This window comes from Dryas octopetala, chromosome 8, assembly GCF_963921425.1.
Source record: "Dryas octopetala chromosome 8, drDryOcto1.1, whole genome shotgun sequence".
NCBI lineage: Eukaryota > Viridiplantae > Streptophyta > Magnoliopsida > Rosales > Rosaceae > Dryas > Dryas octopetala.
Window position 1 is genome coordinate 9,318,164 of NC_141373.1, and position 16,046 is coordinate 9,334,209.

Sequence of the window (16,046 nt, forward strand, 5' to 3'; positions counted from 1 at the left end):
TCATCTTCATGATCAATAACTACCCAATCTAAATCATGCATGAGACACAATTTTCCTGTGCTGGCCAAAGGCATGCATAAGTTGTGAACTAGTTTTTTAAAGCTTCCATATGAGTGTTTAACGTATTATAAATATTAAAAAATGTCAAGAATAAAATATAATACTTGACAGATTTAAAAAAAATTACAAGTTAAATTGAGATTTTGGAGAAAACTAATTGTGAGAGATCTATTGATTGAATTAGCCTAATATAATGAAGTGCACAATTATCTTCCGAATAGTAGTCAGTATCATTGTAGCTAGTTTGATATTGGAACGTGATTCAGCTTTGACTTCATACCTTTCAAATAAAAATTTGTAAGTATAAGCCCAAGATTCGAAATCAATCAAGAAGCAAATTTATATTAATTTAATTTGTCTTTATTTACCTATATTAAATATATAAAATGTAATATTTAATATAATAAGAAACTGTAATGTTTAGGGGCATCACCCACGGCACCAACCTCTCTCTGCCAACTCCGACACCAATTTCACCACCCAGACCTGAACCCACATCGACGAATCGCCCATAACCGAAATTTTGTTCAAGTCGATGACAATTCATACCCTTTCTTGGTGTGTAGCGATTTCGAACAAAGCATTGGCCGCCGCGACTTGGGCATCGGGAGAAGACCCTTCTTTCAAAAGCTTTAGCAGATGCGTCACCCCACCTTCGTCGACTATAATCTTCTTGTTCTGATCGATGTTGCGAGTCAAAGAGATGAGTGAGTTCGTCGTCTCGAATTGGTCCCTGAGTTGACCTATGTGGGGTGGTGGATATATACGACCATACCCAACTGAGAATCGGGTCCTTGCTAGTGATCGAAGGTAGCAAAAGGTTGGTGCCGTCAGACTCAAAAATCAAGAGAAACCACTTCATCTTGTCAATGGAAGACTCGAGAAGGTTTACGGGATCTGGGTTTTCGAGTGGGCTTGCAGTTGTAGAAAGAGAAAGAGATAGCCATTGCCACTTTTTATACAACTTGTTTTACTTTGAATTTGAAATGAATATCAAATTGTAGCTCGCAAGTACACGAATCTCTTGGTATAAAAATATTGTATAAGTACAAGGTCGATTCCACGAGGAATGGAATTGGCAGAGTACTAATTCACTTAACTAGCAAATATTGAAAGCAATAAAAAGCAGGGGGTTGAGGAGTTAGACTAATTTTCGTGCATAAAAGTAAATGGATTGACATGCTAGAGTTTAGAATTCACCTTAACCTCAGAAATACCACTATTAGAGGTGTCATATTCTACATAACACGTATCTAGTATCAAATTTTTCCCTACCACCTACGTTTGGCTAGTGACTAGTGGCAACTGTTAATAACAGATTATGTTTGTTATTCATACTTAGATCTCAAATCAGTATCACTAAGCAGTTAACTAAACATGTGCTCCTGTCAGCTACGATTAATGGTCGATTTCCCAAAGCTAAACACACGCCTAGAGTCATTAAGATTTATGAACGACAAAACATGCAAATCATAGAGGTAAGACAAAGCATCCCCTACTTTTCACAAAACCAAACTCAATGTCCTAATGAATTTAGTGCTTTTGTCTAGTACACATTAAACCCTAAGAATAGCTAGATGCAAACAACCTAGGAATATAAATCCTAAGAAATTAACAATCTAACATGTCATTGATCCAGAGATTAAGAATTTGGTATTAGATAAACATTGTTATGCATGCATGTCCTTTGGTTGGCCTTGAAGTCTCTTGTTACAATGTTATGGTTTAACTTCGATTAAGGTTTCATTATTCCTCTAATATGTCAAAATAAACTATTTCATATGAAAAGATGGATTAGATCTATCACTAACAAGAAAAGAAAAGACATAATTGAAATAGAAGATCTAATATGCAAAAGGTATTTTAATTAATGAAAATAAAAGTTGGAGTATAAGAAAATCCAAGAATGAAGCTAAAAGCTAGGGCGGTGGCAAGGCAAGGTCAGTGGCTGCCCCTCCTCTTCTTCCTTCTCTCATTCTCATTCTTCTTCTCTACTCTCTCTACTCTTTCTTCTCTCTCTACTTTCTGAATTCTCAATTGAGGAATGAAATAATGAGAATGAGAGGTGAGGTGCTTCTTTTATAGAAGAGAAGATTTCCTAGTAGTGCTAGGAGAATAACTTGGGGAGCAAGTAGGAGGCGGCAAGGGTGTGCAGCAAGGCTTGCTTTCCTTGCACTCCACCTTAGACAGTTGTTGCATGGGTGGAAAGGATGAGGAGGCAACAAGGAAGGCTTCCTTGCCATGCAAGGCACTTGGCTTGTCACGCACTCCTCCTTGTGCGACAAGGCAAGGCTTTCCCTTGCGCGCAGCTTCTTTCATGGTGGGCCTTGCCTTATGCCGATGTTGTAAGGCTTTGTGATGCGAGTGTGGACTGCCTTGCGCGGGGGTATGTGTGGGTTTGCTCCATTGTGGGCTTTGTGGGGTGGCTTGTAGTAGCGCCTCCTTGTTGGGCTGCATCATGTGTGTGGCCTTGTGAGGCCTTGCTCATACGTGCTTACTGCCTTCTAGTGGCCCAATTGGGCCTCTCTTGGTTTATTCTTCCTTCTTGCGCATCTGAAAGCCCAATTATATCTTCAAAATTGTACATTTCAGTAGATTTCACCATTATACCTTGAAAAACCTAAAAACAAATAAAAACCTACAAAAATATCGATTTCTAGCAAGCTAAAGCAAAGGAATAATTGTATAAAAAGATGGTATAAAATACGTCCAACAATAGGGGAAGAGGCCATGGGAAGGTGAGGGAGAGAGGGAGAGAGGGAGAGAGAGAGAGGGAGGGATAGAAAGAGAGAGAGTGAGTGAGTGAGAGAGAGAGAGAGAGAGAGAGAGAGAAGAGGGCAGATGTCTAGGTGGGCGTTTGGCCGGAAAGAGGAGTTACCCTTACCATCGGTGCTGGGTGGGTGCCTGTTTTTATTTTTTAATTTTTGTATTTTTAAGTGTTCCTTTTAATTACATAAAAAAGTTATTTTAATTTCTTTAAATTTTACTAATGGATAAAATTGGAAGTTTTAGAAAGAAAAAAAATCTGATTTAATAGAAAATTAAATGGTAGTGCCACATTAGCTTAATTTTGAAAGATTGGATGGAAAATGAGAAAAAATTTTAGTCTGGATGGTATTTGCTCACAGGCATCATAGTGTACGTAGATGGTATTTCTGCAATAAAGGCTTCAAAATATTTTCATCAAAAGATTGAGTAGGTAAAACTTAGTTTAGATATCAAGTAAATAAGGTACAAATCATTTGGGACAACAAATTTTGTTAGAGACAAAATTTCTTTTCAAGCGTTTGAACGATGGGGTCGAACGTTTATTTATTTTTATTTATTTTATCATATGGTTGTGACAACTAAACAATCATATATTTTTGTAACTGTGATGCAATCATGTTAAATTTTATGAAGATTTAAGATTAATATATAATGGTTTAACTAGAACTTAGGATTTAAGCTCTTAAAGTCTAGATATTACATTATAAACTCTAAATGAAAATCAAATATTAACAAACAATTAAAAAAAAATAAGTTGTGACTATCACACAGTCGCAGTTTATGTGATATTCATGCAGTCAAAGCTTGGTAAATTTTTTTTTGAGTAAGCATTAGAACATTGAACTAGTTCCAAAAAAAAAAAAAGAACATTCCAAACTAGTGTTCGATGGGATTCAAACACTAGACAAGGTTTTCGGCCTCAAATGAATACCTTGTGATCCGATTTGTACCTTTTTTAAAAAAACATTTGGGGGGAAGGGAGATCGAACTTTAGTGTAAAGTGGGCAATTTCACAACTCTTCCAATTAGGCTATCCAACAACTGCATCATCCGATTTGTACCTAAACAAAAAAGTTGATATCTAAATTGAAATGATGTAAAGTTTTTGTATTTTAAATAAAAAAAACTTTGTCAGACAACAGAAACACTTACTTTGCTTTCTACCAGCCTGATGTAATTAGGAAAGAAACAAAAAATAATTACTGTAATTAAATAGTCATTTATCATCTTAAGAATGGTAAACTCAAATTATAACGACAACGAACCAATATAGGAACACTACTAATTTTGATCCTATATATATTGATATTGTCTGCAATTAACTTACCCTAGGACTACAACAGTGGATTTATGTTTGTGAAATTTATTAGGAGTGTACTACCTACTTATGTATTTCAAATTGTATTAATTGTGACATTTTCTAAGTGAGATTAACTTGATCCACACTCTTATATCAGACTACACAATCCCGACACAATTGTTTAGGCCGGGTTAAAATATTAAGTGCGCAAGACTAGCTAGCACAAAACAGTATTAATAAAATACTTAGATGCCGCCACTGTTGGGCAATTCATTTCACTGTTTTGGCTTTGGAGTCACCATATATAGGAGTGATGACGCATATATGGTATGTACTCAGTATAGTACTGAAAGATAAAATAGATGAGGGGTATACATTGAGAGCTAGGCATAGCATTAAAGGAGAGAAGGAAGCCCATAGTGTTCTCATCTGCTATATGTACACTGTATGTATGTATGATTGGAAATTATTAATAATAGCTACAGTCTACAGACATGCACCACAGTCTCCAGAGAACCCCAAAACTACAGTGATTATATACTCTTGATCTCTCTCTCACACTGTCACACAGACAGACAGACAGACTCTCTCTCTCTCTCTCTCTCTCTCTCTCTCTCTCTCTCTCTCTCTCTCTCTCTCTCTCTCCATTTATAATAGATATAATAAAGAGGGAGACTGGCCAGGGAGGGCCTGCAAGAACTAGGATTCCCAATACATCGGATCTGATGATATCTTTCATTGCCTCCTCACCCATTTCTCTCCCGGCTTCCCCCTCTATTATTATATTCATTCATATTTCATTTTATCCATTAGAGCAGATAAGATAAGAGTAGCTTCAATCAACTCATTTTATCCATTAGAGCAGATAAGATATATAACAGTAGCTTCAATCAACTTATTTTACATAAGCTTCTACTAAGGTATATATCTTTTATTTTAGGTACGCGCCAGTTGTTGGACTCGATTCTTAGGCTGCGAGATGGGCCCGAAAATAATTAAATAAGCGTGTAATTTATCACCAGCAAAATTTAAATTCATTAAAAAAGAAAACCAAAAAGTAGAAATTTCTTAAAAATAACTAAAAACTAAAAAAATACGATTTTGTTTTTGAAAACAATATTCTTATTTAGCTATAAATTGAACGTGTTTATAATTTACTATGTTTTTTATTGGACCACATGTACATAGATCACAAGTGTATGATCAACAACACAGTTACTTGCTTTGTCTCATTCTACAGAGGGAGATAGTTGGCCGGGTTCGCCAATTTTAGCATTTCAACCACCACATCCGGGATCTTTTGTTTTTAAGGTCCGTTGATTTTAGGTACCAAATTATAATGTTTTTTCATTTTAACTATCAAAACGTTTATGTCATTTCACTTTAGATACTAAATTTCAGTTTAGGTATCAACTTTAAAAAAACATGGTTATACTGAGTTGTAACTGTCTAACAATTATAAATTTTTTTATTAATTTGTTATTTTTTTCAATATTTACAAGGCTTAAACTTTAATGTTTAGTCTATGGGTCATATGACTTTATCCTCCAAGCCTAAATTAAAAACATTAAACCCTTATAGAGTTTGAATTTTTATGAATTTGAAATAATCATAGTTGTGACTGTCGAACAGTCACAACTGTATAGCAAACTAATTTGTGACCTAATCCAAAATGTCTTGTTTTAGGTTAGTACTTAAACTAAAAAAACTTAGTGTCTTGCTGGTTTACTGAAAAACTATTGATATTTGGTATTTAATCCTAATTTTCTATTGTTTCTAAGCAACATAAGTAATTGTGGTATTTCTAGTTCCAATGTACGTTAGATATTATTTATCTCATATTCACCAGTAGGTTTTTTGGTGCTTGAAAACAATAATTTAAAAAAAAAAATAGCAAATTACATTTAAATCAATAACACATTTCAATATTACATAATAGTCAATGTAAATTTTTTTCCCATAAAGGTCAATAAGTTTTGAAATTATATCTCATTTTAGTCACAACACCCAATCCACTTGATGATGTTATGTACTTTAGTGCATTGAAAAATACCAATTTGCATGCTCATCCATTTTTTTCATTACTTTTGGGCGTAAATTTATGACATTACCCTTAATTTAGTTTAGAGCTGGTTTAGAAATGGCGTGTAGGGTATATAAATAGGGTTTATAGTTTATAATTAGAGTTTTGGAGCTTATGGCTTAGGGTTTAGGTCTCAGATTTTGGGCTTTGCTAAACCCTAAGCTGTTTTTTTGCGTAGCAGTAAAAAAAAATCTAATACAAATCTAAATTTGAATAGTAATGTATGTTTATTAATTTATTGTAATTTTTTTTTTTTTCATTTTGGTCAATAGTGACTGAAATGAAATTATGAAAAAGTGCATTGACTAAAATGTAATTGTGAAAAGTTTTATTGATTTATTTTTAATTAGCCCTAAAAAAATATAAAGGAATAATTGGAAGAAAAATAAAAATAAAATAAAGGAACGCCCACATGGTCTATTGCTATCTAGGGGCGCCATCTAATTGATCCTATGTGAAGATGCCATTTGATGATTGTGCAATCTTTAAAAGAAGGTTTCTGAAGATTATCCATTCACTGTTCTTAAGTACTTTTGGAATTTAGTCAAACCAAATGTAAAGATGGAAATTAAAGTACTTGATCGAGCAAAAAGAAAAGACACAAAAATAAGGGCCAAGAATACTTTTCTGTTCATTAAGACCACACATATAGAAAAGTTATGGAAGAAATGAGAGAGATAGAGAAAGCCAGGTCCCATTTGCCTTGAGCTGTAGGCTATAGCTTAAGGTCTTATATGCACCAGCACTGTATCTAAAGACACTGGATGACTATCAAAAGCCAACACCTTATGAAAAAAAACAAAAAACAAAAAACAATGTCCCCGTGTAGATATGGACACATAAACTGCAACAACCAAAAATCAATGTATCCATATATCCGAAAAAATAAGTGTTAAAAGTAATAAAGCTTAGGTTTAAAAAATGATTGGTGCCTAATTTTATCTTTTCATAATATTATCTGATATCATGACCGTGTTACTATCAACAGTACTGAAGAAAAAATAGAAGTTTAATTACGATATCAAACGACAATTGTTCAAGAGAGTTCAAAGAATTGCGGTTAAATTATAAAATTACATATATGGTCCAATAAGGCATGATGATGACAATTGACACACATTAAATTCTCTAATGTTTGATCCCACAGGGTTTTCTTTTTGGTTGAAATAATGGACCTAACAATATCTAAAACAAATCCAAATTAAATTGGGGGTATTCCTTACTATAGGTCCCTAGAATAGATGGTGGCCTCATCCCCCTAATGGATGGGTTACCCAAAATAAGGTTTGTAAAGATAATAACTACACTCTACTTTGGGGTCATAGGTCAACCCAATTAAGTGTAGAGATGGAAAGTCCTTGAGTGACTTGAGATCGAGCGAGCAAGTGCATAATGGGAAGACCAAAAATATAAGGGTCCAATTCGATCAGTAGTTTTCTGTTCATTGAGACCACAAAGAAAGTGAAAGAGGAAATGAGATAGAGAAAGACAGGTCCCGTTTGCCTTTAGTTATATCCTAAGGTCTTATTATTATTATTATTATTATTATTATTATATATAGAGAGAGAGAGAGAGAGAGAGAGAGAGAGAGAGAGAATGAGAGATGTAGGGCAGCAAAAAGGTTGAGTGAGATGGAGGAGGGGGTGGGGTGTGGTGGGGAGAAATGATGAGGACCCATGAATTGATAATGGAAGTAGCGTTCATCCTCTCTGGACGAGTTCCCACAAATCAAGATTGTCTGGTACTTAATTGATCTACCTTCTGATGCTTCAATCTTTAAATGGCTGCATAGATAATTTCCAAGTAAAGCATGATGTAAACCAAAGTTTTAATGCAAAGTACTGTTGCATCATTATGCTAGTTAATATCTTCTTTGTAAAACTTGACAAAATTAAAATTCGTTAATCATCTAACTGTGATTACATAAATAAACAAATATATACAATTTTTTTATTTTATAAAATATACAAATCATCACTGTGACATTAAATGTATGAATTAGGTGATAATACTGCATTGTGCCATATATGAACCCAAATAGTATAAGTGTTATATATCAGTTTGTCCTTAAGCGTTCATGTCAAACCAAATGTCAGCTTATGGTTTGATTGGAAAAATTATGTCTATGTAAATAAATATCATATGACATACAAATAAATTTAATTATCAAAAAGTTATATTTAAATAGTAAAAAAGTGAATCCATCAGGATTATATAATATCACTAAATTAAAGATTCATTGAAGCAAAATGGCTGATTACATAATATCATAGAGGAGAGATTTCAAACAAGACGGAATTTCAACCTGCAAAACTAGCAAGTGCATGCTCTACTCGATTACAATTGCAAGAAATATAACTACATGTAGCATTACTGAATAAACGCCAAAGCCTCATTAATTATTGCCTCCATAAGGTGCCCACCAGAAGCAATATCGGCCGCCGAATTCCTAAACCGTGGTAGTTTGAGCCTCCAATTCAAGAAATACAGCTTTGATACCTTCATTCAAATAATACCGCAACTCGTTGATAATTGTTAAAATGTCAGCCTGTTGGAGTGAAAAGATGTCGAAAAGAGGTGGGTCATCACCACCACAACCTTTATGCGACTGTCCCGCGGAACAACATCAACACCTCAAGTACGTTTCCATCGGGGGCACAAATATCAACCACAAAACTTTGAAAAGGAAACCAACAATTGACTAGCAAGGGTTCATCAGAGAAAAACTTTCTCTAAGAACAATGAATTCAACAAATTAAAACTAAACTAGACTTTTTGATGAAATTCTAGACAAATCCTCGATCAAAGAGAGACTTGACAGATTAAGATAACAAAACATCAAGACCTCCGTTTACAAACTTTTGGGATTTTCTCTCTCTAACAGCTAGGCCGGTTAGTTGGTGTTTCTTATTATAAAAGTGGTTCTACGGCAGAATTTTTCTTAATCCATCAATCACTTTCTAATTTCTCTAAAAAAAAAAATTACTTTCTAATTGTAATTATCTTAAGGATTAAATATAAAAATGGTCCACGAACTTTACAATGAATTTCAATTTAGTTTACTAACTATAAAAATGTCAATTTGGTCCACAAACTTTTCTAATTGTACCAAAGCAGTACAAACGTTAATTTCTATCGAAAAATTTAGTCATGTGCACAACAAGTGACCATATTTTCAGAGGCATTTTAATCCGTTCATCACATTTTCATGTGACCAATTCTGTTAATTTTCGGATGGAAGTTAATATTTGTACTGCTTTGATACAACTTGAAAAGTTCGTAAATCAAATTGATACTTTTTATAGTTAACGGATCAAATTGAGATTCACTGTAAATTTATGGACCAATTTTGTATTAACTGAGACACTTGAATAAGTTTAAGCTATAACTTTGATGAGGTAGACACTCAAACCTATGACTACAACAAGATGTGAAACTTCCTTTACGTTGAATTCGAATACCAACAAGGGGAGGCGATAAACTTTCTTAGTCAATTTTTGACGCGGGATTATGATTTCTAATCAATTCAAATAAATAAATAAATTGACTGATTGATTAATTGGCATTTTTCAATTTATTTAATATTCGTCAGGAACTTTAAATATAATTTCGTCTATCATTGTATATAATGTAGTATAGTTTAGTAAATTATTCAAAACCCCCAAATTAGAGCTTAGTTATTTCAAAACCTCCAGCCTTACTAAAATTAATTCAAAACCCCCTATTAGTTATTTAAACTCTCCCAAAACCCCCTGGTCAATTAACAACCAGCTGGGTTTGACCTCAAGTTTTTCTAATATTTCAATTATAACCCCAGCTGGTCACTTAATAAGTTAATCACATTTCTCTCTCTCACATTCTCTCTCTCTCTCTCTCTCTCTCTCTCTCTCTCTCTCTCTCTCTCTCCGCGTGGCTGTCATCGGTGAGTGCTCCGTCGTTCGGCAACTGTTGCCGGCGAGACCGGTCCCGATCTTCTCATCTCTCCTCTCTCTTCCTCCCTATACCCTCCACGTGCCGTGAAACCAAACGTCGACGCTGGATCGGCTCTAGGCAGATCCGAGCTCCCTCGCTGGCGATTCGCTAATTCTGGCGACGACGAGGTGCCGGACCGCCATGGATGGCTTCCTCTCATCTTACGTCTCCTTCACCGACACCGAGAGGTTGATCGGAGATGCTGCTAAGAATCATGGATGGCTTCAGTAAGATCCTCACTCCTCCTCGCTTGTTTATCTTTTAGAAACTTGTAGATCTGCATATTTCCTTACTCATATCAATTCAGAGACGATAAAGATACATCCATCAGAGTAGGAGTTAAATTTCTATGTTTTTGGAAATGTATGTTAAATAACGGATGCTCCTAGATCACATATTCCAGCATCATTGACTTTTTTACATTTGTTATTCATCGCAGGGCCCAGAGGTGATATTCGTTCCTACCTGGAAGGATTAGCTTTGGCTGACAATGTTCAAAATTATGTGGAGCAAAATCCATTTGGTCAACGAGCCATAGAGTTATAGAGTTATAGTGGAGGAAGTATGACCACCTCGAGATTGATGTCATTTGGTTTGTATTGTCTCAGTTTTTGTTTAGATAACATACCGATCAAATTTTGTAGAGCTCTTCAATAGGGGTGGGCACGGTGTGGTTCGGCTCACTTCACCCCGAGAACCATGCACCGCGCCATAAATGTTTTCTCGGTGTGGTTCGGTGTTGTAAACCGAACAAATTAGAGAAAAACCAAACCAAACCAAACCATTGCAAAGACGGTTTGGTTCGGTGCATGCACGGTTTTAAAATAAATACAACCTACTTAAAACAAAGTTAAGAACCTACTTAAAAGTTAAAACAAATACAACCTGCTAAACACTTAAAAGTTACTAGTTTACTACAACAACAAAAATAACTACAAGTCTACAACAAAACAAAGTTAAGAACTGCTTTCTTAATTTCTTTAGGCATTACAAGCCAACCAAACAAAGTTAAGAACCTGCTTTCTTAATTTCTTTAGATTTGTCTGATGACTTGAATCACTTGATGAGTGAATGTCTTCTTTTTTTTTGGTTGGAGAGTGAATGTCTGAATGAATATGTGATTTACTGATTTTGTCATTTTTTATTTTTGTTTTTGGTCTATTGACTTATTGAGTATTGAGTCTATTGAGTCTATTCTAATATTACAGACTTTACACTATTAATTATTTAATTAGTTTAATTTAGGTATGCCACTGTCTGATGAGTGATGAGTGATTTCTAAGTGATTTTGTGATTTTTAATTTGTTCTTTTTGTTTTTGGTCTATTACAGTATTTATGTATTACTCTATTTGTTTGGTTTTTTTTTTATTTTTTCTATTTTAGTTATTTGGGGTTTCGTTTGGGGTTTGGGTAGATTGGGGTTTCATTTGGAGTTTTGGCAAATTGGGGTTATATCTAATATAAGATTATAATATGTAACTATATATATTATATAATCTATTTGTTAGTCTATTTGTTGGTTTTTTTAATTTATTTTATTTGGCATTTCGTTTGGGGTTTGGGGAGATTGGGATTTCGTTTGGGGTTTGGGTAGTAGGGGTTTCATTTGGAGTTTTGGCAAATTGGGGTTATAAGTTATATCTAATATAAGATTATAATTTGTAACTATATATATTATATAATCTATTTGTTGGTCTATTTGTTTGGTTTTTTTAATTTATTTTATTTGGGGTTTCGTTTGGGGTTTGGGAAAATTGGGATTTCGTTTGGGGTTTGGGCAAATTTGGGTTATAAGTTATAACTATATATAAGATTATATATAAGTATATAACTACTATAGAGTCATGAGTATAGTATATATATAACTATATTCTACTATAGTATATATTAGTATACTACTATAATTATAGATTACTTATATAGTTATATATAACTATTGTAGTATGTATACAACTATATCCTAAGTTACTAACTATATAGTTATATACTAAGTTTATATATAACTCTATATGCATAAAACATTATTATATAGACTATAGACTATACAGTATATAGAAATAGAATACACTAATTTGATTATATAAGATATAACTAAAATTATATACTAAAACATTATTATATATATAATATTAAACTCATAGGGTTATATAAAATATATTTTAGGGTCTAAAATAAAAATGTATAAAATGGGTATAAAAATGTATAAAATGTGAACAAAAATGTATAAAATGTGCATAAAAATATATAATTATATTTTTTAAAAATTACTCGGTTTGGTTCGGTTTGGTTCGGGTTAAATGAGCATAAAACCAAAACCGAAACCGTCCATATACGGTTTGGTTCGGTTTTCTCTTACGGTGTTGACTTTTCGGTCAACTCGATTTTTTTTCGATTTTTTTACGGTGGGTTTGGTTCGGTTTTTCGGTGCGTCGGTTATTATGCCCACCCCTACTCTTCAATAGATTTTGCTCACCAAATTATTTCCTGTTATATTTACGTTTTATTAAGTGAAATGTTTCATCTGACACACTTGAGAAACCATTATTGTTTATGCATGGTCACTACAAGAAAAACCTTCATATATATCAGTGATAAACCGATATCTATTTAGGTTTCCAACCGATATAATGCGTGCCGATATCTATTCTCCCATATTACATATCGGTTATTCACTGATGTCTATATTATATTAGATATCGTATTTGTTTGATAATCCGATATGATATACCATCATTGTTATCAGATATTAATGATTTCTGATATCTTAAAAACTACATTCCGATATGTAAGATACTTATGATATCGTCTTGGGACTTAAAATCAGATATAAAATGAGTATAGCATATCGGTTTTGTAATTAAAATCTGATATAAAAGATGTATAACATATCCGTTTTGTTATTAAAATCTGATATAAATTATTTATAGCATATCGGTTTTTCAATTAAAATCTGATATAAAAGATGTATAGCATATCGGTTTTGCAATTAAAATATGATATAAAAGTTGTATAGCATATCGGTTTTGAAATTAAAATATGATATAAAAGGTGTATAACATATCGGTTTTGAAAGTAAAATCTGATATAAAAGGTGTATAACATATCGGTTTTGCAATTAAAATCTGATATAAAAGGTGTATAACATATCGGTTTTGCAATTAAAATCTGATATAAAAATATTATTTAGATATCGGTTTTTTTTTAAAAAAAATGATGTTGAAACTTCATTCCTTATCGTTGCATTTTTACATAATCTGATATGCAATAGGCTTCTGATATTGATAAAAACTAATTGGTAAATATCCATCCACTGAACAATTACTAAGCTTCTACACCATAATTCAACTTAAATTCTTTCATTCATATAAATGAATCCAACATCCAAACTCAGTAATGAAGTTAACAAAATAAGATTACAAATCCATATAGACTTATGGATAGCCCTCATCATTTATACCCCAAAATCACTATCCATCTCTAGCTAGCTAGATCCTAATTAAACACATGCCAACATGTACAAAAATAATGAAGGCATAACAGTGCAATTCAGCTAGGCCTAAATTCTGCCTATACAAAAGATTTGAATGTGAACTAGCTAGTATATATCTTCATATCTACAACAAAATGCTCAAAAAGTTACCAAAAACATGCATGTTAGTCTAAATAAAATGCATGGAAACATAATCTCCCCATTCAACCCGGACTTCATCTATTTGTTCTTGTGTGTAACTGCTCCTCCTGCTCTTCAGGTTACTCCACTGAAAAACAAGAAAGAAAAGTGCATTCAGCAAGGATCCCAAAGGGCATTAAAAAAAAATAGGCCAAAAGCATGAATAAGATTGCAGCAAGTATTGAATTTAGATGGCTGCAATCTTATGTAAGTTATATATCATCTAAATTCAATACTTGCTGATATATAAGTTATATATATTGAATTCAGATGGCCTACATTTCGTGCATTCAGCAAGGGCTTTCAAATGGCTGCACATATATATGATTCAAAAAATGGATCATGCAAGTATAAATGAGTAGTCACAGTATCAGCCTAGCTAGAGTTCAGCAATAATGCAAGTAAAAAATAATGGAAATAGAATAGAAATGCAGACCATCAACCTAAACACACTCTTTAATGCACACAGCACCAACCCAAACACACATACACAGAAAAAATTAAAAAGATGCAAAGCCAGAAAACAAAGTCTTAAAAACCAGCAACAAAGTCTTAAAAACCAGCAACAAAGTCCTAGCTAGGCCATCCCTTACTCTATGTAATTCCCTTTTACAAGTTTCCCAAGTTAGAACTGTACAAAGGATAGCACAATATACCAGTCAACTGCCCCAATAGGAGTAAGTATTCTAACCTGCGACTCATATGCAAGGGTTGTGTCCTCAACTATTTCCTTCATGTACCTCATGACATAATATCCACATTCAACACCACCTGGTTGTTTAGGACACTACAGACAAGCAAAGGAAATTACATAGAGTTATACTTAATTAAATTAGTCCAATGTGTAAGACATAGAAACTTAAAGACTTAAGTAATACATAGACACTTACATAGAGATGCTTCCAAGTTGGTGATTTCGGACCTTTCCTTCCCGTAACCCCATTAAATTGTCTAATAGCACTAGTTCAGACAAAATATCAATTTAAGTTATATATCACAATTTAATATACAATCCATATTATGTAAGATGGTACATATTAATAGACACTTACGTGTTCACGACATCCATCCAGCCTGGGTTACTGGTTTGTCTTGGAAGAGGGTCCATGATGTGGACCACGTCCTTTTCTTCACTAATGATTGTCAAAATCCAATGGTTACTGTCAAATTGAACGATAATTAGCGAAAGAAATACACATGAGCATAAAACTAGCATTAAAACATCAACCAGTCAAGGGATACCCAGCATTGAATGGCACTAAAAAGACACGATCGCATTTTCCTTGCTGGAACCTATCTGCTAGGTAGGTTGATCTCCGCTCTGGGTTTCCAGCTCCCACAGAGATGCGTGCCGGGTCCACCAAACCAACCATGTCAGTCATGTTTGATTCGATCAGCCTATCGTACAGGTGCCTATCAATGTTTTTACAATGCATGTGTATCAGAAACAGTTCAAGTTGAGAAATAGTTGAATAAATTAATGCATGTGGTTGAAAGAGTACAATTACCTCATGTACACAACTAAGCATGTGGCTGAAAGTTCTTTCATCTCCAATAAGCTAGTAATATCCTCTTTTAATATATAAAGTCTTCGGACATCTCCAAAGACTTCTGGCTCCACTTCACTACTCATGACTTTGCCACTAGCGACCATTGTTTCCGTTGCAAATCGATACAACAACTTGCATTGCTTCGGGACATGTTTTTCGGCTGCTTCCTTCTTGAATAGCTCCTTCACCATGGCAGGAACCTGCTTTGTCTGTTTATAGGGTATCAAAGATAAACAAGAGCTTGTTAGTGATTTACTAAGACAAAGACACATCAGGCATATTGGAATTATGACCATAACTTTCTTGCGTAGCTGTGGATTTATTTTTCATTCATTTGGCAGATAATGGTATGCTGAATTGTGATAATTTGATTGGTCTCACTTATTTTTAATTAAAGAAGCAAAATTAATCTAAAACCAAAATTAAAAATTAAATAAAAGAAGAAAAATTGATTGGAAAAGCATTGAGCTCTTCCCCCTTTCTCTCCCCCTCCCTGCTGTGCAGTCTGGTTTTTCTTGTAGTTATTCATTTGTCTTCTTCCTCATATTTTCTTTTCTTGTTCTCAAAGCTGCTATTAGTTGGAATAATAGTAATGATGATGCATATAGAAAGTTAAACACAAAGCATAATATGAACTTTAT

General features: G+C 33.7%; 1 protein-coding gene across 1 annotated transcript; it reads right to left on the bottom strand.

The window, feature by feature from the left end:
* Positions 1–13,558: 13,558 nt before the first annotated feature.
* Positions 13,559–15,596, bottom strand: LOC147276966 (uncharacterized). Its single transcript, XM_086255585.1, has 6 exons — positions 15,364–15,596; positions 15,098–15,268; positions 14,908–15,015; positions 14,746–14,815; positions 14,547–14,642; positions 13,559–13,943 (listed from the first exon to the last, which is right to left on the bottom strand). The coding sequence occupies exons 1-6, from the start codon at positions 15,594–15,596 to the stop codon at positions 13,845–13,847; spliced, it is 777 nt and encodes a 258-aa protein (XP_086111711.1). The 3' UTR covers positions 13,559–13,844.
* Positions 15,597–16,046: the final 450 nt, after the last annotated feature.

Coding starts and splice junctions, on each gene's coding strand:
- LOC147276966 (XM_086255585.1), bottom strand. CDS start 15,596: ATGGTGAAGGAGCTATTCAAGAAGGAAGCAGCCGAAAAACATGTCCCG. Junction 15,016..15,097: donor TTAGTGCCATTCAATGCTGG/GTATCCCTTGAC, acceptor TCAATTTGACAG/TAACCATTGGATTTTGACAA. Junction 13,944..14,546: donor CCCTTGCATATGAGTCGCAG/GTTAGAATACTT, acceptor CTTGTTTTTCAG/TGGAGTAACCTGAAGAGCAG.